This window comes from Cricetulus griseus, chromosome 5 (assembly GCF_003668045.3).
Source record: "Cricetulus griseus strain 17A/GY chromosome 5, alternate assembly CriGri-PICRH-1.0, whole genome shotgun sequence".
NCBI lineage: Eukaryota > Metazoa > Chordata > Mammalia > Rodentia > Cricetidae > Cricetulus > Cricetulus griseus.
The window spans coordinates 182894923-182920736 of NC_048598.1; the positions used below are offsets into that span (position 1 = coordinate 182894923).

A 25814-nucleotide genomic window follows, 5' to 3' on the forward strand; every position below is an offset into this window, starting at 1 on the left:
CTCCCTCTTGTTTTGTCCCCCTGGCCACCACAAACAGTCTTGGAGCCTTATCTTGTCTCTGGGATGCAGCTTTCAGATTCCCCTCAACACATGGCATCTTCTCAGGACAGGCTCTACAGACACAAACTTGCTCTGCCCTTCCTGCCAGGAGCTCCTGCAGCACTGGCTCTGAGCCATGGGCTCACTGCTACCCCTGGACTTTTTCCTTCTGTTCTTCTAGGCTGTTGGTGCTGAGGCTGCTGGGTGGGCCCTCTCACTCTTATGTAATCTTCTAGCTGATGCAGAGTCAGCCATCCACTTACTGCAATGCAGGCTTTGAACCTTAAGACTCCTGTAGTAGCTACCTGCTGCAGTATAGAGACCACGTGCTACCCAAGGGCTTGTTTGTTAAATAAAGGCATTGGCCCCAACTTGGAACTGGCAGGAAGTGAGGGAACCTTTGAAATGTGGGACCTAGCCAAAGTCTTTAGGTCACTGGGGACTAGGGAGCTTATGGGGGATTATGGGAGTGCTGGCCTTTGGTCTTCCTGTTTGTTCTTTGTGGCCCCGGCTTGGACAGGAAATGAACAGCTTTGATCTGCCACATCCTTTCCATGGTGTGCTACCTGCTCTTACCACTCGAGATAAGAGGTCCAACAGGCTACACAGTATGACACTGTCAAAAAATTTGATGGCAAATGGTCATGGGTAAAAACCTTCACAATTGTGTGCCAATAACCCTTTCTACATAAGTTAATTTACCGAAGGCATTTATGAATGCAGAGAAAGCTCACTAATGCATTATTCTAGCCAGGAAAGGGAAGGCCACAGAGGCTGCCAGTACTCCTCACACTGCTCAGGTACTGAACCAGATGTGGTTATGCTTTGCTGCCCCTTCATGGTCTTAGACCAGGGACTATGCAGAGCGCAGCCTCTAGGACCCAGGCAAAGCCTGGTCAAGCTGACAAAACAAAGACTGTCAATGAGGAAACCTCCTCTCACCCAACCTCTATTCTTAAGACCGCAGCACCAAAAACTTTATGAAGTATACACTATACTTTGATGCCCAGTAACCACACACAATATTATCAGAATATTCTGGTTGATCTAAAAGCTAAGAGCAATAGCCTCCCCCACCCCCAGCTGTCTGTCTCACAGGGTCTAAAATACTGGGGCAATAACACCACCAGAAATCCAAGGCCTTCTTGGAAGGGGAGAAAAATACCCCAACTCTGTAGCAAATAAACATGGGGATGCAGAAAATTGTTTTGTTTCATATTTTATTACATCAATGGCTTGAAAATTTTCATTTAACTTCAGCAAATATTGGAAATAGAAAAATGAATTCTGCAGAATTTCACAAATAAATTTCCCAATCTCCACTAACAAATGTTATAATTCAATGGCTAAGCAGTTATAATGCTATGGACATTCACCACAATGACTGTGCTGAACTAGAAAACAAGCAAAGAGAGACATGGAAATATTACTTACAACAGCATTATTACAACATATTTTCTTTAAAATTTTAACATGGATTTTATCACTCCAAAAGATATACAGCATTTCCGTTATATTTGCAAACTTAACCTTATACATCTTTTAAAATCTTGAAAAAATTTTAAGCAATCTAAAAAGCACTTAGCAAAGTTTTAAGTCTACATAATGGAATGCTATCCACTCCAGTATAAATTTTCATTTTAGAGAAGGTGACTGTAAACACTCATTATTTTACAGCATGCATAGACTCTACTGACCTTCCTTCTGAACTGCAGCGTTCCTGCAATTGTGCTTCACTACAGTGAGGAGAAGCTGCGAAGAGGGAGTGGCGGGAGGAGCGTTGCACACGGTCGGCCATTAGGCGCAGGTGATCTACCTGCCTTTAGTCAACCTGAGGCAAAGTTGACTTGATACTAAAAACTTGAATCCTGGGTCACTAGGTGTACAAACAGGATAGACATGAGAGAAAGACGGGCTCTGTTCTGTCTCTCCTTTGCTTACATGGAAGCAGGGATCCAGGTAGTGTAATGCACTGTTGGGCGATTTTTGGTGTGCAATTATACCAATAGTACATCTGATATTTAGAAAGATAAAAGCAGGGTATAGTTGTAATTTAAAGTGACAATGAACTCACTCAGAGTGGTGTGTACTACTGAGGAAACTATATAAACAGAAAACAACTGCTTAGTTAGTCCACAGTAAGTTTTCTCGGCTTTTGTTTTTGTTTTTGTTTTGATTAAGGTTGTGGCCATCATCGGGTGGGTCTTATAAAAACTGTCAGAAACTACCTTTAGGGAGCTGTCTTGACAAACAAAGAGGCGTGGGAGTGCTACACGGACCTCTGCTCCTGCTGACACAGCACCTAACTGTGACACAAAGCTGATCGATCCATCAGCACAACTGAGACATGGGGACCCCAGCTGAAGAGCTATGTTACAGAACTGGTCACTGCTGCTGACCAGTCAACACAATATTCAAGTAACAGGGTGTTTAAGTGGATAAGCGAAAAGAATTACCTAAACACTTTACATGTCTACATAAAATTAAATAAAACAAACTTTTAATGCATATGCAATACAGTTTATATCTTTAGGGATCTCTAAACTAAAAGTTAGACTATTATTTGTGTCCATGATACTATATTTTGCACAATAACTTATATTTAGAAGATTTTCCCACAAAAATATATAATTATAACATTCACATTGATAATTTTTAAGAACACAAAGCTTAAGTGACATTCCATCAGAAGCAGGCATCATGTCCAAACCTAACCTGCTGATGCACTTAATTTTTGACATGTTGAACAGTCACAGTTCAAGACCAGAGCCCTCAGCTTTGAAAGCTGAGTGATTTCTTGGATTTACATCACTGCAGACTGTGTTATGAAACGCTTAAAACATGAAGACTATTCCAACAGCAGCCAGGCAAAGACCACTTTCCCTTCTTGTCAAATGAAAATGGTATGCCTCTCTCTTTCCCTTGGAGAAAAAGCTAAAATCAGCTACTCTCTCTGATCATAATCACTCTGACACAGGACTTGTCACGGCTGCTTGGAACCAGGAAAGGACAGTACAAAATGAGCCTGGTGCCTGGCATTACTGCTCTGCCCATCACACTGGCCAAGGTGATCAAGTCTAAGCACTGCCGAGAGGGAGCAAATTTTAAGAAAAGTAGCCTGGGCACAAAGACAGACACAGAGCCACTGGTGGAGTGAGAAAGCCATTGTAGCAGCCACCCACACTGCTTCTGCTCACTCATGCAAAAGGCTAGGCGGTATCAGGCGCCTTAGTGTCCCTATGAGTGATAGGCAAAAGTGCGGGCTGACCTCTGACCCCATCATGTTTTCTTTCCCCTTTCTGTTACACAGCAGGTTTATGATAAAAATGCAAAAGAAAAGCTGACTCCTCACTAGGGTTACTCTGTCACCCATCCCTACACAGGGACAGTGGGCTGTGCCTTGCACTGCTCCACAGACTCTTAATCAATGGGCACCTGGTGTGGAACAGATGAAGAAAGTCCCTCTATGCTCTCCTTTGGAATGACCTTTCTTCAGAACTCTCAAAAAGAATGTACACCCCACCCCCAATCTAGATTTCTATAGCTGAACCTCTTTCTAAAGAGAACATCAGCTAACTTTAAAAGATTAATTTAAAAAAAAAAAAAAAAAAGGGAAGGTGCTTAGGAGTCAAAACATCGAATTTTAATTGCATATTTTAAATTCTTAAGAACTCCGTTCATACCTTAAAGCATCTACTTTTTTTTTTTCTTTTTGGTATTGAAAGCAGAAAAAATATTCAAACACTGCAAACAACAACAAAAGATATTTCCACATGGTTAGTGCAGTCTCAACTGGCCATGGGTGCTAGAACGCAGTCTGACCGGCTGCTCCTCAACCCCCTGCAGGGCCACAGTCTGGTAAAAGTGACTGTGAAGTTTCAGAACATTTATTAGAAATCTTTGCTTGTTCCCAGTCTAAACAGATGGCATCACATACCACTCTGTAGATTGCTTCTTTTCATGTTGGTCTCACTAAGCAACACATCCATCACTTTTCTGTCCTATCTGCTGCTAAAAGAGAGGGGACGGTGTATGTGTGATCATACCAGTACACAAATGACACAAAAGAACACATGGAGTGACATCCGATGGCCAGGCACACCAAGAGGAGGAGCGCTAATGGTTTGCAGCTTCTAGAAAACCATCCTTAGCTTCCCTCATGTCCTCTCCTGAGCCGACCTGACGTTTCAAGTCAAATCTGCAGAGGCTCTCCCCATCTGCTACACCTCGATGATGTCATCTTTGGCAAGCAATAAACATTAAATAAGACACTTGAACAGAAAAGCGACTGATAACATGGTTGCCAGAAGGAGAAGGCACCAATTCCAAATGTACAAGCACCAGGTACAGTGATATGAACCAAATCTCTCAGAGTTGGGTGATGATAGTGGTAGTTGGGGAATCAAGAGGAGATGGGAAGTACCCACATCCTGGGATTCCAATGCTGAAGGCTGAAGGCAGAAAGAAAGCATTGAGGTCCACGTTCCCATTAAGCTACAATGTCAAGGACAGTTGCTGCAAATGAGCTTGGAAGGGAGAAAAGGGAAAGAGTTAGGGGAGAGAGAAAGGGGAGAGGGGCCACCTGATTCATAAACCATAATTTCGCCCTCTGTTTAGGGAAACAGGAGTTATATCAAGGAGCTTGGTAAGATAAAGGTTATGATGTGGTCTGCCAATGGGCTGTGATTTCCAAAGAAGCATGATATTACTTAGGTGGCTGCCCCAGAGAAGGGGAGAAATTCTCTAGAAGGCCTACTAGGCCTTCTGGAATTACACTATGCACAAAGTAGAAATTGCAGGTCATGCAGGAACAGAGCTGGGCCTTTCAAGACTACCTGTTCTGAAGCTGTTGACTGGGAGAGCTGCCACTGATGGGGCTCAGGGGAGCCAACTGGAGGGTAGGTCCCAGACTCAAGGGGTGTGCAGGCCGTAGGTCCCCCAGCCCTTAGGCAGAATGAGATGCAACGGAGCTCTCTGGGAAGTCGTGCCAACATGGAGGAACGAGCAAAGAATTAAGGCAGATGTAGCACAGGACTGGAAGTGTATGCCTTTTTTGGTAATAGCTGCTTGTCCACAGAGATGTGATGCAGATGGCTAGGTGATGTCTTGTAATACCTGATATCTGGATAACATGTCGTCCATACCAAGTGTTCAAAGCTACCAGCAGTTTTCATGAGGCAGATGCATATCTTACGTCGAGGACAGAAGCAGCCTGAAGGAGAGAAAGGAAGAAAGGAGTGAGACCAGCCACCAGCACAGCTTTGGCGGGCTCCACCAGGGAGAGATGGCGTGCACTCAACAGGCCTGCACTATAGGACAAGCATTACACTCCCAGGGCAGGGATGCTGACCCACCTTCCACTGTCTTTCTTTCTCTTTCTGAGCATCCCTATCTGTAGAGGTACACAATACCAATACTTTCTCCACTAGGTTAGATAAGACAGCTGGAAAACAGGGCTGCTCAGCTATGCCTAGTAATAACCACACCCACTCCTTGCCTCTAACTCTTCAGTGCCTCCCAGGGCATCAGAGAAGTTAATGTGTTTCTAAAGGAGCAGTTAACACTTAGGCAAAACTTACTGCTAAGGGTGAAATTACCTCATTTTGCTTACATGTTCTATGTTCCATGGCCTTCAGACTGGCCCTATACCAGGATAACTTGAGATTGCTGCTCACACTGGAAATGTGTAGATTCTGTACACAGGTTACAGAGCAAGTGCTGTTCTCAGAGCAAGTGCTCAAGAATTCAGTTCTCAAAGTTGCCATGATGCAATGCTTTCCTTACAGAGGGAAGCACCGTGAGGCCCTGCACAGACGTAACCTTGCTTTCTTTGGAGGTACTCATTAGTGTGCTCTCTAGGCCAGAGCCCAGAGCAAAGGTGAAACCAACAATACAAGCTAATCAACTCCAAATCACCTGTGACTGGTTTAAGGCAGACCAAGAAAGTGGATTTCCTCAGAAAGGTAAATCAATCCTTAAGTTACTAGTGAACAAATTTAGATTGGTAATGACTGCCTAGCCTTGCCTCATGCACATCTTCTAAGTGTACAGGGTAACACCCCACTTCTGGGGCGGGCAGAGGCAGCTGGTAAGCAATCCTAACACAGGAAGTGGAGAGATCTGTCTCTAGGCTGAGCCATTTCCCTCCTAACTGACAGCTCTGATGAAATCAGTGTCACTACCTCCAAAATCATAATGCCAGTCATTGCCACAAAAATTCCAGAAAACACAGGACCAGAACTGTCTTTACTAGCTTAAGCTAGCCAGGCCCAGACAGCATCAAAAGCTGAAAGGCGGCTTCTGGACATCCCTTAAGAGCTCCTAAAGGCATGCAGACTCATCCAGAAGGTCAGCAGTCCCTAGCAATGGCTAACACGTGAGACCTGCCTGAGTCGTAGGATACAACCCAGCAGATCCTGATGATGGCTTTTACGACGAGTGTGGAGGGAAGCCAGGATGGAGTTACAGTGTCTGCAGGACAGCTGCTGAGTGACTAAATGATAAGACATTTCAGCAGCCCCAAGCATGGCCTCAGGGAGACCCCCTTCCAGATTTACCTCATCTTCTTCCTCAGGGATCTTGACGGAGCTATCAGGGGACTTGACAGGTTTCTGGTTACTGGGCCCATTGGTCTCATCTTTACCATGTTCTGCTTCCCATTCTTGTAAAACTTCATCTATGTTGAAGCGACGCCGGTAATTTACAAAAAAGTTTTTCACCTGAACGACTGACTTGTTCCCAATCACATCAGAGATTGCCTGAAAATCTCGCCCATATTTCCTGATGGCTAAGGACAGAAGAGAATATTATCTAAAGTCAATTTTAGAATAAGAGAAAACATTTGTATTCATTTTTGTGTGTGTCAAAGTTCTCCCCACATGTATCCTGCAGGGGTCAGAAGAAGTTGTTAGATCTTCTGAAACTAGAGATACAAATAAATGGTTATGAGCTGCCTGCCATATGGGTCCTGGGAATCCAACCCTGGTTCTCTGAAAGAGCAGCCAGTGCTCTTAACCATCCTTGAAAATCACAACTCTGGTTGGTGAGATGGCTGAATGGATAAAACACTTGCTGATGACCTGACCTTCATCCTTGAAACCTACCCAAAAAACCAAAACCACACATGCACACAGAAACAATAAAAACCCAACTGATGCTAGTGACATACCACAGAGGTTTTAACCACAGACACTATATTAGTGCGTTACAGCAGTAGAAAAAAAAGCATGGCAGTCACTTTTATCAATAGCTTACAGACAACAGCATAAAAATTTAGTAAAACCCTGTCCACTAGAAACCTTTCTTAAAGCATGTCATTATCATGCAAGTTGCTGAGGTTTCTATCAAGAGCCTCGTGGCTGTGGACATTCTGCTTTGGCTTTTCAGAATCCTAAATTTAAGAAACACTTCCTGTCTTAAAATGCTAATACTCAGTGTCAGGTGGTGGCACACGCCTTTAATCCCGGGACGTGGGAGGCAGAGGCAGGTGGATCTATGTGAACTGGAGGCCAGCCTGGTCTACAGAGCAAGTTCCAGGACAGCCAGGGCTACACAGAAAAACCAAAAATAACATGGGTGGAGGATGCCTCACACAGGGGTACAGCATCTGCTTAGCATAGCCCGGGGTCAATCCTCAATAACAAGTACACACGCATAGGAGAAAGACAAGGCTATGACACTGTAATCTCCACACAAGTGAAGTGATAGAACACTATCACAGTTCCCAGGTGCTAAGGAGAGCTCCCGCATACCTTGCACGGCGAGAAGCTGTTCTTCCGTAGTCCATCGTGCATTGCATTTCTGAATGACCTAGATATGCAAATGGATTGTCAACTTATTACATACACATGCTTTTTATGGAAGCTTAATGAACTTTTATTCGTATCTGGATTTTGATAAAGACTAGGGTCCAAAAATTCTGTCTCTATCTTTCCAAAACAAGGCATATACTACACAGATACCAGAATTTCATGCACATAAACTCAGCCCTAATTCTGAGATAAATATAATCCTACCTCTGGAAGTCGGTAAGGTTCTATTCCACCATCAAGCTTTTCTTTAAGAGCACTGTTTGTCTGCTTAATGTTCTGAATCTAAGAGAGAAAAAGAGTTCCATTTTAAAAATAGAGAGCTAGAAAAGACATCTTTGATGGGGAAAATGGAAAAATTCCCATAAGCCTAACCGACCAAGTGTAGCATCGTTGTCTTTTTACAAATTATCCTTTTTCCTGTATTTTTGCTTGATTCAGCATACCTGGCTTTTCTCTTTATGAGAGAGACAGAGAGACAGAGAGAATGACAAAAAATTAAGCCATGTTATTTAATTTTCCCACAGATATGAGAATAAAACAGATAACAGGTATAGCCTTGTCCTGGAACTCCAAGGATGGGGCATTTACACATTGTATGATGGGATAGAACTCTGGCTTTTAGAACGTTTTATTTTTAAAAAACACAGAAGCAGTAAGAAAGCTAAGGAAAGAACAGGTTGATTTTGATAAATAAAACATCAAAGATATTCAGGAGCAGCAGATATCACACACACACACACACACACACACACACACACACACACACACACACACACACACACACACACACGGAAATCTTATCTGCAAAGGAACATTTAAACATTTAAAGAGAGGGTTTGGAATAGGAAAGGCAAGGTACACCCTTCCTCCTGTCCCAGAGATTGGCACAGGACCTTATTCTACCACTAATGTGAAAAAGCACACATGCACGCAGCCCTATTTTACTTTTAAGACAAGAGTCTTGTTGAGTTGCCTAAGCTAAATTGGAATTTACAGTGTACCCTAGACTGGCCTTGAACATGTTATCTTCCTAACTCAGCTTCCTGAATAGTGGTACTTACGGGCCTATGTCATCAGGCTCTGCTTACTACCCTGTTTTTTAAAAGTTATTATGGCATGTGCGTGAGTGAGCAGGAGACAACTCAGTGCGGCTGGTTCTCTCCTTCTGTCATGTGGGCTGCTCTGGTTCAGGTGGCAAGCACCCTCCCCGGAGTCACCTTGTCAGCCTCCATCTGGCTTCTTAAACAGCCCCAAACTCAGAGATCTGCCTGCCTGAGCCTCTTGCGTGCTAGGAAATAAAGGCGTGCACTTCCACCTCTGGTTCCTATATAATCTTTTAAAACTCCATTTCTGTCAAGTGCTTATAGAGTGGGTTGTTTTGTTTGAGACAGGGTCTTACCCTGTAGCTCAGGCTGGTTCCAAACTTTCGGCAATCTTGCCTTAGACTCAAAAGTCCGGGACTAAGTTGGAGGACAGCCTGACAGAGAGAGTAAACCTTGTTTTCAGAAAAACCAGCAGAGATGGGTGGAGAGGTGGAATCTAGTATTTGGGAGTCAGAATAAAACAGGTTATGGACTGGAGAGATGGCTCAGAGGTTAGATGCACTTGCTGATCTTCCAAAGGTCCTGAGTTCAATTTCCCAGCAACCACATGATGGCTCACAACCATTTATAATGAGATCTGGTGCCCTCTTCTGGCCTGCAGGCAGAACACTGCATAGGTAATAAATAAATAACTAAATCTTAAAAGGGGTGGGGGGTGTGGGGGGGGACTAAATCAGGTTAGCTGTCAACATTTTGCCAACTGGTAAGGAAACTAAATAAAAATCAGGATAAGGCTGTGTGTGACATTTAAAGAAAAAGAAGTAAAGTAGCCCATATGGCTAGCCTGGGAAAATACCATTTGTTTCTACTTTATCTTGTTCACAGCGACCCCTCTTTCCTGTGAGACCACTCCTCCACTCAGAGAAGATCTCCTGCCACAAGCTGAGGAAGCAAATACTTCGAGCTCAGTTCTCACTGTCTTCAAAGTTGCCCTGTTCCTGAAAAGGCAAGTAGCAGTCTGGGGCTTCTGGTAAGAGGCCTTTGTTTCTCTGCCTCCATTTCCTTTTCTTACTGCCCTGAATACAGCTTCCAGTATTACAAAATGGCTTCTTCAGCTTTCACAGAAGGCAACAGAAAAAAAGCTGAGACTCTCAGAAGAGAGATACTAAAACACAAACTGGATCCCTAAGTTTCCCTGGACAAAGAACTTACAATAGCAACTCTGAGATCTGACAGAGGGGCTCCTTGAAATGGTGTTAATCAGGTTTTCTGTCTCTGAGGTGAGTATTTCCTTGCTATACCAGCAAAGTCACCATCCCTGTGACTGTCATTTTAACTCTAGAAGAGCAACTAAGCACCTGCCTCCTACTATCATGATAGGCTCTAAGCCCTCCCTCTACAAAATTGCCAACCCGCGTAATTATTTCAAATTAAAAACACTCGTCCTTGACCCTGCTGAGAAAAACCAAAGAATGTTCTTTGATGCCACAATCAGTAACAGAAGAGAGCCTCTTCTCCCCTTACCACTGGGTCTTCCACTGACAACGCTCTGCCACAGCAACCCCGGCAGATCTGCAAGGACCAGCCTCCAGAATCAATCTCCTTGTGCTGGCAGCAGGCTACAGAGCCGTCCTGACTCCAAATGGATGCTTGGCCCCCTGTCCTGTGCCTCCTTAAACCAAAGGAAAGGCAGACCCATCAGTTCCACCCTTCTGGAGACCACCAGAAGGTCTGACCACCTTTAGACTGCTGGTTTCCTATCACTCAGTCTTAACTCATCAAGAGGTGGGAGAAGAAGGGGGAAGAGAAGAAGAAAAAGGAAGGGGAAGAGAGAAACCCTAAAGAAAGACCCACTGTAAATTTCGAGGCTGACTTTTCCACTTAAATGCCACTATGTAATCAGATTACAGTAATGAGCCCTTTCTACATAGCAGACACAAATAACCATAAATTCAAAAATAATATCCATGAACTGGCTATATGGTAAAGAACTTGCCAATGTGAGGTCTCAGGTACAACTCCCACCAAAACACTATTACAACAACACCCAAAATGTACCAAGTATCTTGAAGTAATTCCAAGCCTTGCACATCAAAAAATGATACAACACAAAAAATTATGCATAGGGGAAGGGAAATACTATATTAACTCATCAGAAAATATAATAAAGATATTAATTTGATAGCTATCAACAAAATCTCAATCAAAATTCCAGTAGAACTTTTTCCCCTGAAAATTGAAGAAATGATATCAATTTGATAAAGAAATACAAAGGGCCAAGAACAATTAAGATCTGGGAGACTTTACTGCTTGCTACACACACAAATTTATAAAGCACAAGACATCAGAGCACTATGCGTTTGTGAAGAACACAAAATCAGAAGGTCTGTTTTTAAACAAAGGTCTCACTGCACCCCAGTTAAAGTACTTTTTTCAGTAAAGAGTACTTGGTGAAAAGAGATGCCCATATTTACATGTAATACCACACCCAGGAAAACATCTATAGGACTGGAGATCAAAATACAAAAGCCGAATCAAAGATGCTAAAATGATACTCAACATCTTCACTACCTGGGGGAAAGGTTGTTTTAAAAAAAGATTTATTTGCCAGGCAGTGGTGGCTCATCTCTTAAATTCTATCAATCAGGATGCAGAGGCAGATGGATCTCTGTGAATTCAAGGCCAGCCTGATTTACAGAGTGAGCTCCAGGACAGTCTGGGCTACACAGAGAAACCCTGTCTTGAAAAAAAAAAAAAATTTATTCTTATTTTATGAGTATAGGTGTTTGGCCTGCATATATGTGCACCAGGGTGCACGCCTGATGTCTGTGTAGGTCAAAGATTCCCTGGATTCCCTGGGTTCCCCTGGAGTTACAGGTGTTGGTAGCTACCCTGTGGACACTGGGAATCAAACTCAGGATCTATGGAAGAATAAGGTGCTCTTAACCCTGAGCCATCTCTCCAGCCCCTGGAGAGAGTTCTGACCAGGATTTAAAACCTACTAATCTGAGAGGAAAGATTGAGAATTTCAGAGAAAGCCATTAAGGGAATGGGGGCAGGACAGAGTGATAAGTGATCTAATGAGACAGGTGGAAAGGAATTCACAATCTGGTAAAGAACATTCCATAAGGAATTACACACACACACACACAACACACACACAACACACCACACAGAGAGAAGAGAGAGAGAGAGAAGAGAGAGAGAGAGAGAGAGACAGACAGACAGACAGACAGACAGACAGAGACGAGGGTGGGGGGTGGGGGGCCGTGGGGCAGGAACACAGTGAGCTTGAGGCCACTTGTCAAATAACACAAACAAAAGAACACAATGGGGAAGGGCCCAGGACCAGCACAGGAAGATTTGGTGGACTTTGCAGAGCCCCCATTGAGGGCCCTACCCTGCCTGGGGAGTGGTGGGGTGGATGGGTGGGGGTAGGTGGGGGTGGGGAGGAGGGATGGGGGTGAGGGGAGGGAGAGGGAGAAGGGACTTACATGTGAAACAAGCCTGTTCCCTAACTAGAACTAATAAACAAACAAACAAACAAACAAATAAAAGAGCTCAATCCAGTAGAAAACCAGGACAAAGACTGGGCAGACATTCCACAAAAAGAGGACAGCCCAAGGGTCAACCAATAAAAAACAAGGTAAGCAATGCCAACAAAGCCCAAGGAGACCTCATCACAAAGCACTAGAGAAAGGCCACAATTTAAAGACAACTGTTGTCAACAATGCAGAGCTCCTGCTGGAACCATCAGTGGGGTGGAGGTGGTGCCTGGTGAGAGAGGCGAGGGAGGCTGCACCTGGAACACACGGGTTAGTCCAAAATGCACATAGGTGGGAAATGCTGGCATGGTACAACCAAAATACATATCCACTGACAAGACTACTCTGAGAAAACCTGAACATATGACGACCTGTCAGTTCTACTCTTAGGGGATCCAACAGAGACACGTGCATAATACACCATATACATAACACTCATGGTAATAGTTTCTGTAATGGCCTCAGATAAAAACAACAACAAATGTCTAACATAGTATAATGTATTGCTAGTTAGACTATTTCCATAGCAAACAGAAAGAATAGATCAAAAGTAACTGCTTTATAAAACACAGGCACATTTCACACACTGAGAGAAAGCCATAAAAATAAACATTTTCTTATGTTTATTTTTTGATAATATAAAAAAGTAGACTGAAACAATCTATGAGGGTTCTTTTGATGGTGGTGGAAACCACACTGAAGGCTTCCCACATGTTGAATAAGTGCTCTACCACTAACCACACTACAAGCCTCAGCCCAGACCTCTTATGTTCAGAATAGTGGGGCTTGGTGGTTTAGCTCAGTGGTGAGTGCTTGCCTAGTACTTCCCTGGGTCCAGTCCTCAGTTGGGGGGAGGAGAGAGACAAAATACCAAAAAACACCAAAACAAACAAATAAACCAAACCAAGGTTAAGTGGCACAACAACCTAGTGAGGCAGTGGTGGCATAAACCTTTAATCCCAGTACTCAGGAGGAAGAGGCAGGTGGATCTCTGAGTTCGAGGCCAGACTGGTCTACATAGAGAAACCCTGTTTCAAAACAAAATAGAAAACCCCAAAAAAGCAAGCAACAAAAAACAAACAAACAAACAAAAAAAAAACCAAAAAACAAAACCAAACAAAAATCCCCAAACAAATTAGAATAGTGGCCTGTCCTGGGAGGTGGCTCAGAACAAGGAGCATAAATGGAGCTTCAGAAGCTTGAGGGGAATAGTGGTAAAGGGGGTACTTCCTGGTCCAGTTACTTGAGTGGGTTGACATAAAATCACTAGAGCATACACACAAATACACAGACAAAGCAATTATTTTAACATATAAACAGCCATATGCATTTCTATCTATAAAATAGCCCAATTTAAAGGTAATTTTTAGAGGGAAAGGGCAATACCCAAGATCTTCTGCCCAATTCCTTAGAGACAGAATGTTCTTGTTGATGGTATAAGCCTGGCAACCTGAGTTCAATCCTAAACTCCATGAAAAGAAAGGCAGGAAGCAAAGACTCAACGCCACAAAGCTGCCTCCTGGCTTTCACATACCACTCATACTCACCACCCCCAAAACTAAGAAATAGATGATATTTTAACAAGAGAAATAATATTCTCCTGACAGCCGTATGACTGGCAGGCCTGGGTAAGCAATGAGGACATTCTGTTGTGCGAGCTGGCTCTCAGCGCAGCGGGCGGGCCGGTACCTGTCGTTTGATGGAGACCAGCTCCATGTCCAGCTGTCTCAGCACCGTAGTTGCAGCAGTAGCATTAGCAGACACAGCTTCCACATCTTCTTGGGAAAGAAACATTCCTTTTGGAGGTTTCCTTTTTGCTCTATTTTTAGCTTGTGTACTATGCTTTTCTTTTTTGACCTGAGGAACTGTCTCAGTAGGGGGCACCTGCATGATACACATATTTGGTAAATGAAATCAAAAAACAAAAAAACGTCAAGGGGATAGTAGTAAGCATGTGTCTAAAACATCCATCCCTCATTCCTATCTACGCACCTAACACTTCACAGAACACTCTTCTTCAACAGCAACTTTTCTATTCTACTTCTTCAGGCCTCTCATAAAAACAACTGCGTTCCATCTCTTATGAGCTTTGTGACCCTGTAGTTGTCTATATGACATGCAGATAAGTGAGTCATTTTATCTCCAGCAAGGCAGACTGCATGGCACAGATCACCTTTGCTGGATGTGGGGGGATGAGGTAGAGGGGTCTGTAAATCTTTCCATTAAGAAATATAAACTTCGGGCCAGGTGGTAGTGGCGCACGCCTTTAATCCCAGCACTCGGGAGGCAGAGGCAGGAGGATCTCTGAGTTCGAGGCCAGCCTGGTCTCCAGAGCGAGTGCCAGGACAGGCTCCAAAGCCACACAGAGAAACCCTGTCTCCAAAAAACCAAAAAAAAAAAAAAAAAAAAAAAAGAAAGAAAGAAAGAAAGAAAGAAAGAAAGAAAGAAAGGCATTTCATACATCACTTCTTCTTGGGCAACATTTAGCTTTTGGAGTGATATATATAATTTTTCCTACAAATGTGCTCTCATTTAAAAAAAAATCACTGGGCTAATTTTTTAATGCTTTCTCTAATATCAAAACTTTCAGGGATAAAAATACAAGAGCTTGGCAACAAAAGGACTACCTGACAACCATTTACTTAAATATAAGGTTTTAAGTTGGGTATGGCGGGGAAATATTTGCAATTCCAGCATTTGGGAGGCAAGAGGAAGGAGCTCAAGGTTAGTCTGAGGCACATATTAAGACTGGGCCCAACCTTGTCTCAAAAAACAAAAACAAAAAACAACCATTCAAGGATAAAGCTGAACATTTCAGAAAACCTTATGCTTTATACTTTAAAAGACTAAAATAAAAAGATAATGAAACAATGATGGTAACAGAAATTCATTAAATATGTGGTAATAAATAACAGTAGGAAAATTATAGTCTGTGTAGCATTATGTTATTTCATAAAGATTACCTATTGGTCATGTGTGTTTTAATAACATTTAATCTACTTTTTTCAGTCAGAACTTGTGCCATATAAAAAAGAATTACAAAAAAAATGACAAAGTCAAGCTTGTTCATTTAAAATGTGTTATGAAAAACCTAATAAATAGCAATAAACCAAAACAGAGCAAAATTCCAGGTACACTTCACTCTCCAAACAAAGTCCATTAGCCCCAGGGCTATGTCACTGAGGCACTTCTGTGACACTGAGGAGTGTCATTCAGAGATAAAGAGGACTAACCCACCTTGGTGAGTCTACTTAAAGAGGCTATAATACATACGCACCACACAGATACCTTGGGGCAATAATTCAACTTTCAGAATTACTTTAATGGAAAAACAGTATAAAATATTTAGAAATGTGACCAGTATTGTTCACAGTAGCATGGAAGGTTCATATAATGGAGTAATAAATGACTATGTATATGAGTATATTTAAAAAAAAGTTTCAAAAATTTCATTAAAGTATCACTTTACTATCTAACTAAAAATTCTGAATTATGTATACATATGGGCATTATATTTTACAGAGAAAACTGTCTCAAAAGCTACCAAGGTGGTAGTGCATGCATTTAATCCCAGCACTCAGGAGGCAGGTGGATCTCTGTGATTTGGAAGCCAGGCTAGTCTACAGAGTGAGTTCCAGGACAGGCTCCAAAGCTACACAGAGGAACCCTGTCTTGAAAAACCAAAAAAACTTACCAAGGTCTAATAACGACTACGGGTGATAGGGTGATGATTCTGTCATCACTTTAACTCCCTTCTTTTTGCCTATTTTGTTATAAAAAGCATGTAACATTGCTATAATTTTACAATTTAGCCCAGAGCCTTTTGTTCTTCTAAGCTTAAAATAACCACTCCCACCATTACAGGACAGAGAGCTGAGATACCTGTCCTGTTTCTGAGTAATCAGCTCCTGCCCAAATGCTGGCAGCTTCCTGGGTCACTCGAGTCACTTCACAGGCCTTCCCAAGCAGATCCTGGACAGTGGCAGTCATAACAACTGAGGAGCTGAGCAGTCCTGCCACCATTCTCTTACAGAAGACCAGTGGACATGGACTTTCCCTAAGGGCTTCTTTCCATGTGACTACAGACAAACACCATTTTAGATTCTATGAGGCAAAGCTGGTTCCATCTGAACCTTTGGACTCAGCACTTAATACACTACACTGTACAAAAGGCAGGAGTTACTGGTCAAACTAGTAATGACATTTACTGCCTACAAATGTTAGGGAGAAAAATACCTCCTTTTTGCTTTCCTTGTTTGGATCAATCTCAATGTCAATGGGGTTACTTCCATTTGTTTCTTCCAGTTCATCCTCACTGAAAGATAAGAACAAATTACTGAAAGGTTACCCTGTGTTAACTCTGTTTCACATAAAAACCAAACAAATAGCCAGGCCAGGTGGTATACGCCTTTGATTCCAGCACTTGGGAGACAGGCAGGCAGACCTCTTGAGTTCCAGGATAGCCAGGCTACACAGAGAAACCAAACCAAACAAAACAATTTAGTCTAAAATAGTTCTATACATCTACAGAATGCTAGGATAAACATTTTTTTTAATAGAATTCCAACTTTGTAGTTCTTTCATGGCAGTAGTTCTCAATGCTTTTGCCTGAGGTAGTAAGGACCTCCATATTTAAAAATCAGACAACTGAGTCCGTATCTCAGAAGTCAGGCAACTATCCTAATTTGCCTAGTGAAACCTATGGGGGTGGGGGGCCGAAACAAACCAACTCCGTACTGTGTCTCAGGATTCCTTCCCATGGGAACCCCACCCCCTCCCAGGCCACCGCCCATTTCCCCTGCTCTCTACTGCACATAAACTGAGGAAGCAAGAGGTAAGACACAACCTTCCTCACTAGAGTGTAATGAATTATCCTGAAAATGAATATTCAGACTGGGAGGCAGGCTCAGGGGTAGAGTCCTAGCAATGTGTAAAGGGCTAGATTCAGCCTCCTACCACTGCAAGGACAGGGAGGGAGGCAAGGAGCGGGAGAGAGTTCTCCCATGATGTGTATGCTCCCATGACTGACCTCTTTTTGAGCTGCTTTTGTTACAGCAACAAGGTAACTGATAGAAAAATATGAATTATTTTTCTTCTTTGTAAAGCAACATGAACATAAACACATGTCAAATGACTTTTTTGTTATCATACTCAATAAATTATGACCCATGAAACAATAAAATCCCTTTTACTTAGGAGGTGTCACTTTAAGAGGGAGGAAGGAAGGAAGGAAGGAAGGAAGGAAGGAAGGAAGGAAGGAAGGAAGGAAGGAAGGAAGATGTTGAAGCTCCCTGACTGTAGAACAGATTATAGGGGGACTCTGGTGTCCGCTGTCTCTCACACTGGCTTTCCTCTGGGCCCATCAGCTCTTAGAACCAATGTTCAGAGGAAACCCTAGCAGCATGCTCACCTCTCTTCCCGCTCCCGTTTCTGCTTCCTTGCATGACGATCCATCACGCTGGTTTTAGTTCTTGTTTTCTTCCAAGAGTAGTAAAACTTCACCAAACTTGCTATGGATTTATCAGGAAGCTAAATGCAAAACACAATTTGTGTAGATGTGAAGCTAGTTTTTGCCAATCAAATGTGCCAAGACATATTTCATGAGGACCATTTGTCTATATTTTAAAATGTATGGAAGCCAGGCAATGGTGGCTCACACATCTTTAATCCCAGTACTCGGGAGGCAGAGGTAGGTGAATTTCTAGACCAGCCTCGTCTACATGGTGAGTTCCAGGACAGCCAGAGCTACAGAGGAACCCTGTCTTGAAAACAAAACAAAATAAAATTTATGTGTGTGGGGGGGAGACTCCTCACAAAATGCATTGTCCTTTTTAAAAATTTACCTTAAACTTTATTATAATAAAGTTGTAACTAAAAAAAAAAATCACACATTGAAATTAACGCGACTCAAAGAGCCCACAACTCAATCAACTTATACTCAGAGCAACCATTCAGAACTGAAGTTGTGGAGCTTCACAAAGGATTTTAAGCTTTCAATATTGAATATTTTTATGCATCTGTCTGTCAACCATGAAGAATGAAAAGCCCATACAGAGTTAGAATGACAAAAACAATTAGCTTGTTTTTCCTTTAGTTTTGCGAGTCTCTGTGTAGTCCTAAAACACTCTGCAGATCAGTAATGGACCAATAGCTTTCTAGAGAGTAAAAATTAAGCAAACTTTGCACAGACAGACAAGGATTTGAAATATTCCTTCAAAAACAATCCTCAAAGATCCTTTCTGCTGGTGTAGCCTGTAGCTATAGGGTTGGGGGATGGTGTGGAGGTGTAGACCATAAGCTCAGAGTAGAGAATGCTTCTGTACTGGAACCACTGAACCACCGAACAGTTTTTTAGTACGCTACTTTTTCTACAGGAACTTTATTCAAAAGAGAATACTTGGGGCTGGAGAGGTTAGCTCAGTGGTTAAGAACAAGCTGCTTTTCCAAAAGACCCTGGGTTCAATTCCCAGCACCCACATGTCAGCTCACAGGCATTTGTAATTCCTGGTCCAGGGATATGATGCCCTCTTCTGGTCTTGGTAAGCACCAGACACACAACTGGTACACAGACATACATGGAAGCAAAATACTCACAAATAAACAAATAAATGAGCTGTTTGAAGTTGATGATAACCCTGTCTCACAACATATACTGTGAGATATAAGAAGCAAAAATAAAGAAGAACAAATAAAGCTACTCACCATTTGCTGGATTCTATGAAAAGTTTTCCCATGAAAGCTAAAGGCTTGTTCAAATAAGACTTTATCTTCTACAGTCCACTCATCTGGAAAGGGGGTAAAGTTGGGCAAATCGGCCAGTGATTTTTCAATATTATGCTTATGCCAGAAGAGCATCCCAAGAGCCTAGAAAAATGTTATCGGCAAAATTTTAGAACAAACACATAAATGAAACATTAAAACAGGAGTGAGCTCAGCATGTTTTATGCCAGACAATCTAGAAAACACTTATCTCACAGACACTGAAAAACAGGCATCAGTTAAGATACATGTACCTCTAGCCTATCACTCCAAGCACTTCTTAGCATACAGCTAAGAGCACATGCCCAAGACTTATCATCTTGTGGAAAAAACCCCACCTGCAGCAGCTCTCTGTCCTCTGCCTCCTCTGTTCCAGGCCCAGCAACCAACTGCCTAAGAGTCTGACTACTCTGAGTGAGTGCCTCAAAAAAGTGTCCTTCAAGATAGGGTCTCCCTTGCCAGGCAGTAGTGGCACACACCTTTAATCCCAGCACTCAGAAGACAGAGGCAGAGGCAGAGGCAGAGGCAGGCGGATCTCTGTGAGTTCAAGACCAGCCTGGTCTACAAGAACTAGTTCCAGGACAGTCTCCAAAGCCACAGAGACACCGTGTCTCGAAAAGCAAGCAAACAAACAAAAAATATAGGGTCTCCCTATGAAGTCTATGCTTGCTTCAAACTCTCAATCCTTCTGACTTACTCTCCCAAGTGCTGGTACCACAGATTTCTAGCTATTCCTTTTGGCTGCCACAGGGATCACAGTCAGCCTTCTAAAGTGAGATTTGGATTTGAATTTATATACAAATAGTTTCAACAAAACACAAAAACTGAGCTTCTTTTACAGCCATTCCATCCCTTTCCATTGCAGATATCACAGAATTCTATCTTTCTATACGTATGCCAAAAAAAGGGAAGCTAACTTTGTTTTAAATGAATCATTTAGACTCTATGGAAAACTTCAGAGTTACAAACACTAAGATAGAAATACTGATAGTGGCTTTACCCAGCTTGTTACCTTGATTCTAGTCTCATTCCTCCACCTGGCTCTACTACCCAGTGTCCTTCTGTCTCTCCTGCAGGGCTCCTATCGCCTTCTTGAAGAACACACTTAGTGGAGAGGAAAGGCTGAACCCCCCCCCCCTATTAAATCTGTGTTTTAATTAAAAACTTTATTTTGCTGTGCGTGCACATGCAAATTCATGTGTGTGCAAGTTCATGCATGTGGGATCATGAGACCTGGTGGCAAGTGCCCTTACTCACCAGAGCCATCTCACCAGCCCTCTTTTTCCTCTTTTCTTTCTTCTGTAACCCTGCCCAGGGAACATGCACATCCTCCCCCGGGCTGGGTATCTATCTAACCTAAACAGACAATTCTTGGTTCAAAGCTTTTGTTCTTTTTTTTACCTCTTCAAATACATCAGATCACTGTCTTTGGGGCTCCAAAATTCCTGATGACAAATATGATAACCTTATTGGTGATCTCTTGCATATGTTGAGTATGTTGAGTTGTTTTTAGATGACTCAATCAACTTCAGGAGGTTCTAACCTCCCCGGCCCCTCAAAAATCTCTCTCCATTCCCTCTGCCCATCTTCTCCTGAAGTTTCCAAATCCTTACCACTGTTCTCCTTGAGGACGTCCCACAGGACTCTTGGATACTGTTCACTCTTGTTCACGCCCCCCCCCAAACTCAGTAAATTTCCATTTTCTTGGGCTAGGAGTAGAGTTCAGTAGTAGAATACTTCTTTAGCATGCAGGTGTCCTGATGCTCCACCCTCCAGTGCCACAAACAATAAAAGAAATTGCACTGTGTTCAAATTCATTGATCTGCCTGTTCAAAATGGTCTTTAGGATAAATACTTGAAAGTCTTGAGGTAAGAAGTGGGGGTACAGTTCACTGATGTAGAATATGCCTGGCATGATGTACAAGGTTCTGGCATTATCCCTAGCATCAGGTGTGGTGTGTGTGTGGGTGGGTGGGTGGTGTGTGTGTGTGTGTGTGTGTGTGTGTGTTCTGACATTAGGTCTTTTTGAGGAACAGTTTGTGTTGGTTTAATTTTCTTGTGTATAAGTTCTATCCTAAAGGAAGCCTCCTTGAGATTCAAGAAATAAATAAAACTTACAAGTTTCAGGAAGTTCCTAAAAGTTGCAAGATTCACAAGCATCCCCATTCCCCATTCCCAGTTATGCACACAGTAGGGATTACTAGGGAGACAAGACTGTGACCTGTCAAGCTGCCTGGAAATGATGCAGAGAGCTCCAGGGATGCAGCTTTTGTGAGTTGTCACTCACGATGAGATGGGCTTCTCAGTGATGCAACTGTCTTTGAGTGACCTGTTATAGTGGTTAATTTTAAATGTCAACTTGATACAATCTAGACTCACCTGAGAAGAGAATCTCAATGAGGGGCTTTTCTATAGTGGGTTGGCCTGTGTCGGACTGCCTTAATTTGGTTACCTGATGTGGGAAAACCAAGCACACTGTGGGCAGAGCCATTCCCTAAGCAGAGGTCCTGAGTGGAGACAACCAGCTGAGAATAAACAGCAAGCACTCGTCCACTTCTGTCTGACCCCACTGTAGGTCTGATTTAACTAGCGTTTAAAGTTCTCGCCTTGACTTCTCTACATGGTGGACTGTTACCTGCAATTCTGAACTAAAACAAAATCTTTCCCTCCTCAGCTGTCAACAGAAAAGAAAGTAGCAAGTTCATGCTCCTGAAAGTAACCCCAGCCAGCTCAGCAGCTCACTACTCTAGCCTTGATGGGAACTGGTACTTTGCTCTGCTACTGGTGCTTAACTGGGATGAAAAGACCACTGCACACCTCCCCAGGAAAACTCACGAAAGGTGGTTCATCCAGCGGCCGTACTTTCGTGCTTTTAGATTTCTTACATCTTTTCCAAGCCTATCTCTTTCCCTGGACAATGTACGGCATCTTTCTAATTCTCTCCTCGAATGTTGTTTCCTTAATGTCTGCCTCTCAGAAAAGAAAAGTGAGGACAGCAAGAGGGTGAGGACACTGGCCCTTTACTTCCTCAAAGTCACTTCAGCTGGGAGAGGAGCTCAACAACAGCAAGGTTCAGCACAATGACTGCTGGCTTCTTTGCCTGTCCCTTGTGACCAGAACAGCAATCAGTCATATGTCAGAGATAAGTGTTCATCACAGATTTCCAACATGGAAGACAGGGCATGTTTTTGTGTACCCTAGTGCAGGGCTACAGGGAAGGTGTAGTCAGTTTTTACCTGTCCGTGGGTGGAAACTAATCGAACCTTAAGTCTTTACAGTCAAATGTGCCAACAGTTACATCACAGGTGCTTCCAACTCTGCTGTAATGTACACACTGTTGGTAACTTGTTTGTGACGTTGGAGCTCAATGAAAAACTGGCTCTAGAAGCCAGTCTGTGTGTGCTTTCCCCTCGCATGTTAGACTCAGTATGTTCACCTTAAGATGTCTTATGGCGCCAGGCGTTGGTGGCGCACGCCTTTAATCCCAGCACTCGGGAGGCAGAGGCAGATGGATCTCTGTGAGTTTCGAGACCAGCCTGGTCTACAAGAGCTAGTTCCAGGACAGGCTCCAAAGCCACAGAGAAGCCCTGTCTCGAAAAAAAACAAAGTTTTCTGGCTTCATCTGGAGATGGGCTGGAGATGTTCCTAACTGTGATAGGGAGGGAACAGCAAATAGACCAAGACAAAACCACTAAGGGCTGAGCACAGCTAGAAGGCAAATCATTTCCAAAGGTCACTATCATTCATCCAACCACACAAAAGTGCCTGCAGTGGGAAAGAAGAGTTAGAAGTTCAGCTCAATTGAGAACTCTAGTTGACTTCCTCAAATTACCCAGTCAGTTTCTGCTGGGTATTGTAAGCAGCAAGTCTGAGCATAGGACCATAAGTCATTATCCAATCAGATATTGTAAGACATCATATTCTCCAATGAGAATGTTTCTCATTCTGGTGAGAACTAACTGGCATCTATTACTGAATGTCCACTCAGTAAGAAACTAACACACAGAATAGCACACTGAAGGGCGGGAGGGGGTCAGTGGCAAATACGCACTTACCTGCTCCATGTTGTACCCGTGCTTCTCTTTGGCAATAGCGATGTACTCATCCACTGGAAAAGAGGAACCAGTGAGCAGCCTGAGGACAACAAGACTACACACACACTCACCAGAGCTGTCGAGTCTCTTTCACAACCTGCCATGCTCAAGTGGACATAAAAGACATCATAATAGAATGTGACCCTAGTGTGGATCTAAATACCCCAGAGAAAAGACCAAATGAATATGCATTTCCACACAGTGAGACTATGAACATTTTCTGCTCCTACTTATATTCTCCAGGATTTAGAAACTTATTTAGTGTAAAAGGAAATAGAACAGGCTGAAGAGACAGCTCAGTAGTTAATAGTAGCAGCTACTCTTCCAGAGGACCTAAATTTGATTCTCAGCACCCAGATGGCTAACAACTGCCTATAACTCCAACTTAGGGACAGCAGGTATCTGACTCCTTCTTCTGGTCTCTGCTGAAATCCCCACATAGATGATACACAACACGCACGCACGCACATAAATAATATCTTGTAATTTAGCTGGGTGGTGATGGCACACACCTTTAATACCGGCACTCGGGAGGCAGAGGCAGGTGGATTTCTGTGAGTTCGAGACCAGACTGGTCTACAAGAGCTAGTTCCAGGACAGCCTCCAAAGCCACAGAGAAACCCTGTCTCGAACCTCCCTGCGGCCCCCCCCCCAAAATCTTGTAACTTTTTTTTTTTAATTAAAAAAAACCCACAACCCTATTATAGCTACTCTTTTGTTTGTCTAAAACAGTATCTCACCACACAGACCAAACTGCCTCTATAAAGCCAGCTATCACAGCCACTTTAAGACAGTCATCTGGTGTATCTACTGGCTGCTCTGGAGCTTGTGATGATTAAACTAACACGTGGAACCTTGATAGCCATGAAAAGAACCTGCTCTGCATCAGTCTATAGAAATTTTTAGCCATTATCCTTGAAATCCAACAAAGCTGAGACAGTCTGCTAAGTTAATGCCAGTGGTAACTGCTCTGAAAGGTAAAGGCAGCATATGCTCACAGTAGAGGCTCTGCCTCTACTGATATCGCTTGCTTGCAATAGGGTCAAGGCTGGCCTTGAATTTTTGGAAACAGTTCTATAGCAGTATCTGGTCCCACAATGTGTTACTTCTTTAGCAATTCTGTGTTCCTAGTACTTAATAAAAATTATAGGTTACCATTGGTTGAATTTACATCCAAGAGTGGTGCCCAAAAAACTACGCTTTAAAAATTAAAGTAGGAGTTGGGGCAGTAGTGGTGCATGCCTTTAATCCAGGCAGAGGCAGGCAGGTCTCTGTGAGTTCAAGGCCGGCCTAGTCTACAGACTGAGTTTCAGGACAGCCAGTGCTATAAAACCCTGCCTCACATCAAAGTTAAAGTAGGGGCTTGGCAAGGTGGCTCAGAGATCACCTGCTGCCAGCCCTGACATATTGTAGGAGGAGAGAACCAACTGCAGCCAAGTCATTATCTGACCTCCACATCTGCAAGGCTGTAAAACATACACATCAAAGTTAAAACTAAAAAGGAGCTGTGCAAAGTACTGCACCTAGAGAGCAGCCAAATTTCCCAACAGGCCAGAGCTAACTCCACGAGAGTGAAGCTTTCCTGCTTTCCTGCTCAGCAGCTGAGGCGCTCTGAGGTTAGCTATCATTATTTTGCTCTCTGTGCTCTAACCAGGAAACCAATCTAATCTCTGCTGTCTCTGCTTCATCAAGCTGACCTCTCGACATAGAGCCAACCTCCTGTGCTCAGCCCATTAAAAGACTGACAGTCAAAACTTTTGCCTCTTTTGTTGACATTTTTCTTTCTTTTCTTTTTTTAATTTGTGACACTCTCTCTCCACGTAGTCATGGCTGTCCTGGAACTTGGTATGTAGACCAGGCTGGCCTCAAACTCAAAGATCCCAATTGTGATTTTGCTTTTAACATCAAGTATCAACTCTAGCATAAAGTCAGGTCACTTAACTGGGAACACAGACCATGGCATCTCCTCGCCTTTTCTAGACACAGAGCTAATTGTACAAATACTGCTTGATAGGCCTCATTGTATGTACTCTCCTACCCTACCTGGTTCTCACTTCTCTGATACTCTGGAAGAGATGGATACCTACGACCTACCCTATCCTGCACAGGACAGCAGACAAAATGCATTATTCAAAAATTCCCCCATGGTTAACTTAAGTGAAAATAAATTTTCTATCTAAGAAACTCAACTCTGCACTCATAAAAACAAAAGATAACAGGTGCTTAAAGTAGATGGAATGGAACAAGAGAAATACAAATTTCTCTATGCCCCAGAAGATGAGGGCTAGGAGGACTTCTCTAGCACTTTTTTTTTTTTTTTTGACAGCTGCTCTATGTAACAGTTCTGGCTGTCAAAATGATTTTTTGTTTGTTTTTGAAACAGAGTTTCTCTGTGTAGCCCTGGCTGTCCTAGAACTTGCTCGGCAGACCAGGCTGGACTCGAACTCAGAGATCCCCCCTGCCTCTGCATCCCGAGTGCTGGAATTAAAGGTGTGTGTCATCAGGTCTCCAATACTGCTGTGC

General features: G+C 43.0%; 1 protein-coding gene across 2 annotated transcripts in view; it reads right to left on the minus strand.

Annotated features, from left to right (window-relative positions):
• Positions 1-1242: 1242 nt before the first annotated feature.
• The window catches only part of Rcor1 (REST corepressor 1), a 78324-nt gene continuing 53752 nt past the window's right edge, over positions 1243-25814 (minus strand). For both annotated transcript variants that reach the window (XM_027416623.2, XM_035445368.1), the window contains 9 exons: positions 23253-23305; positions 19141-19302; positions 17849-17967; positions 16675-16753; positions 14128-14322; positions 8055-8132; positions 7791-7848; positions 6597-6826; positions 1243-5251 (listed from right to left, as the gene is read on the minus strand). In XM_027416623.2, the coding sequence (XP_027272424.1) occupies positions 5210-5251; positions 6597-6826; positions 7791-7848; positions 8055-8132; positions 14128-14322; positions 16675-16753; positions 17849-17967; positions 19141-19302; positions 23253-23305 (1016 nt within the window). In that variant the 3' untranslated portion in view covers positions 1243-5209. The remainder of the gene's footprint in view (positions 5252-6596; positions 6827-7790; positions 7849-8054; positions 8133-14127; positions 14323-16674; positions 16754-17848; positions 17968-19140; positions 19303-23252; positions 23306-25814) is intronic.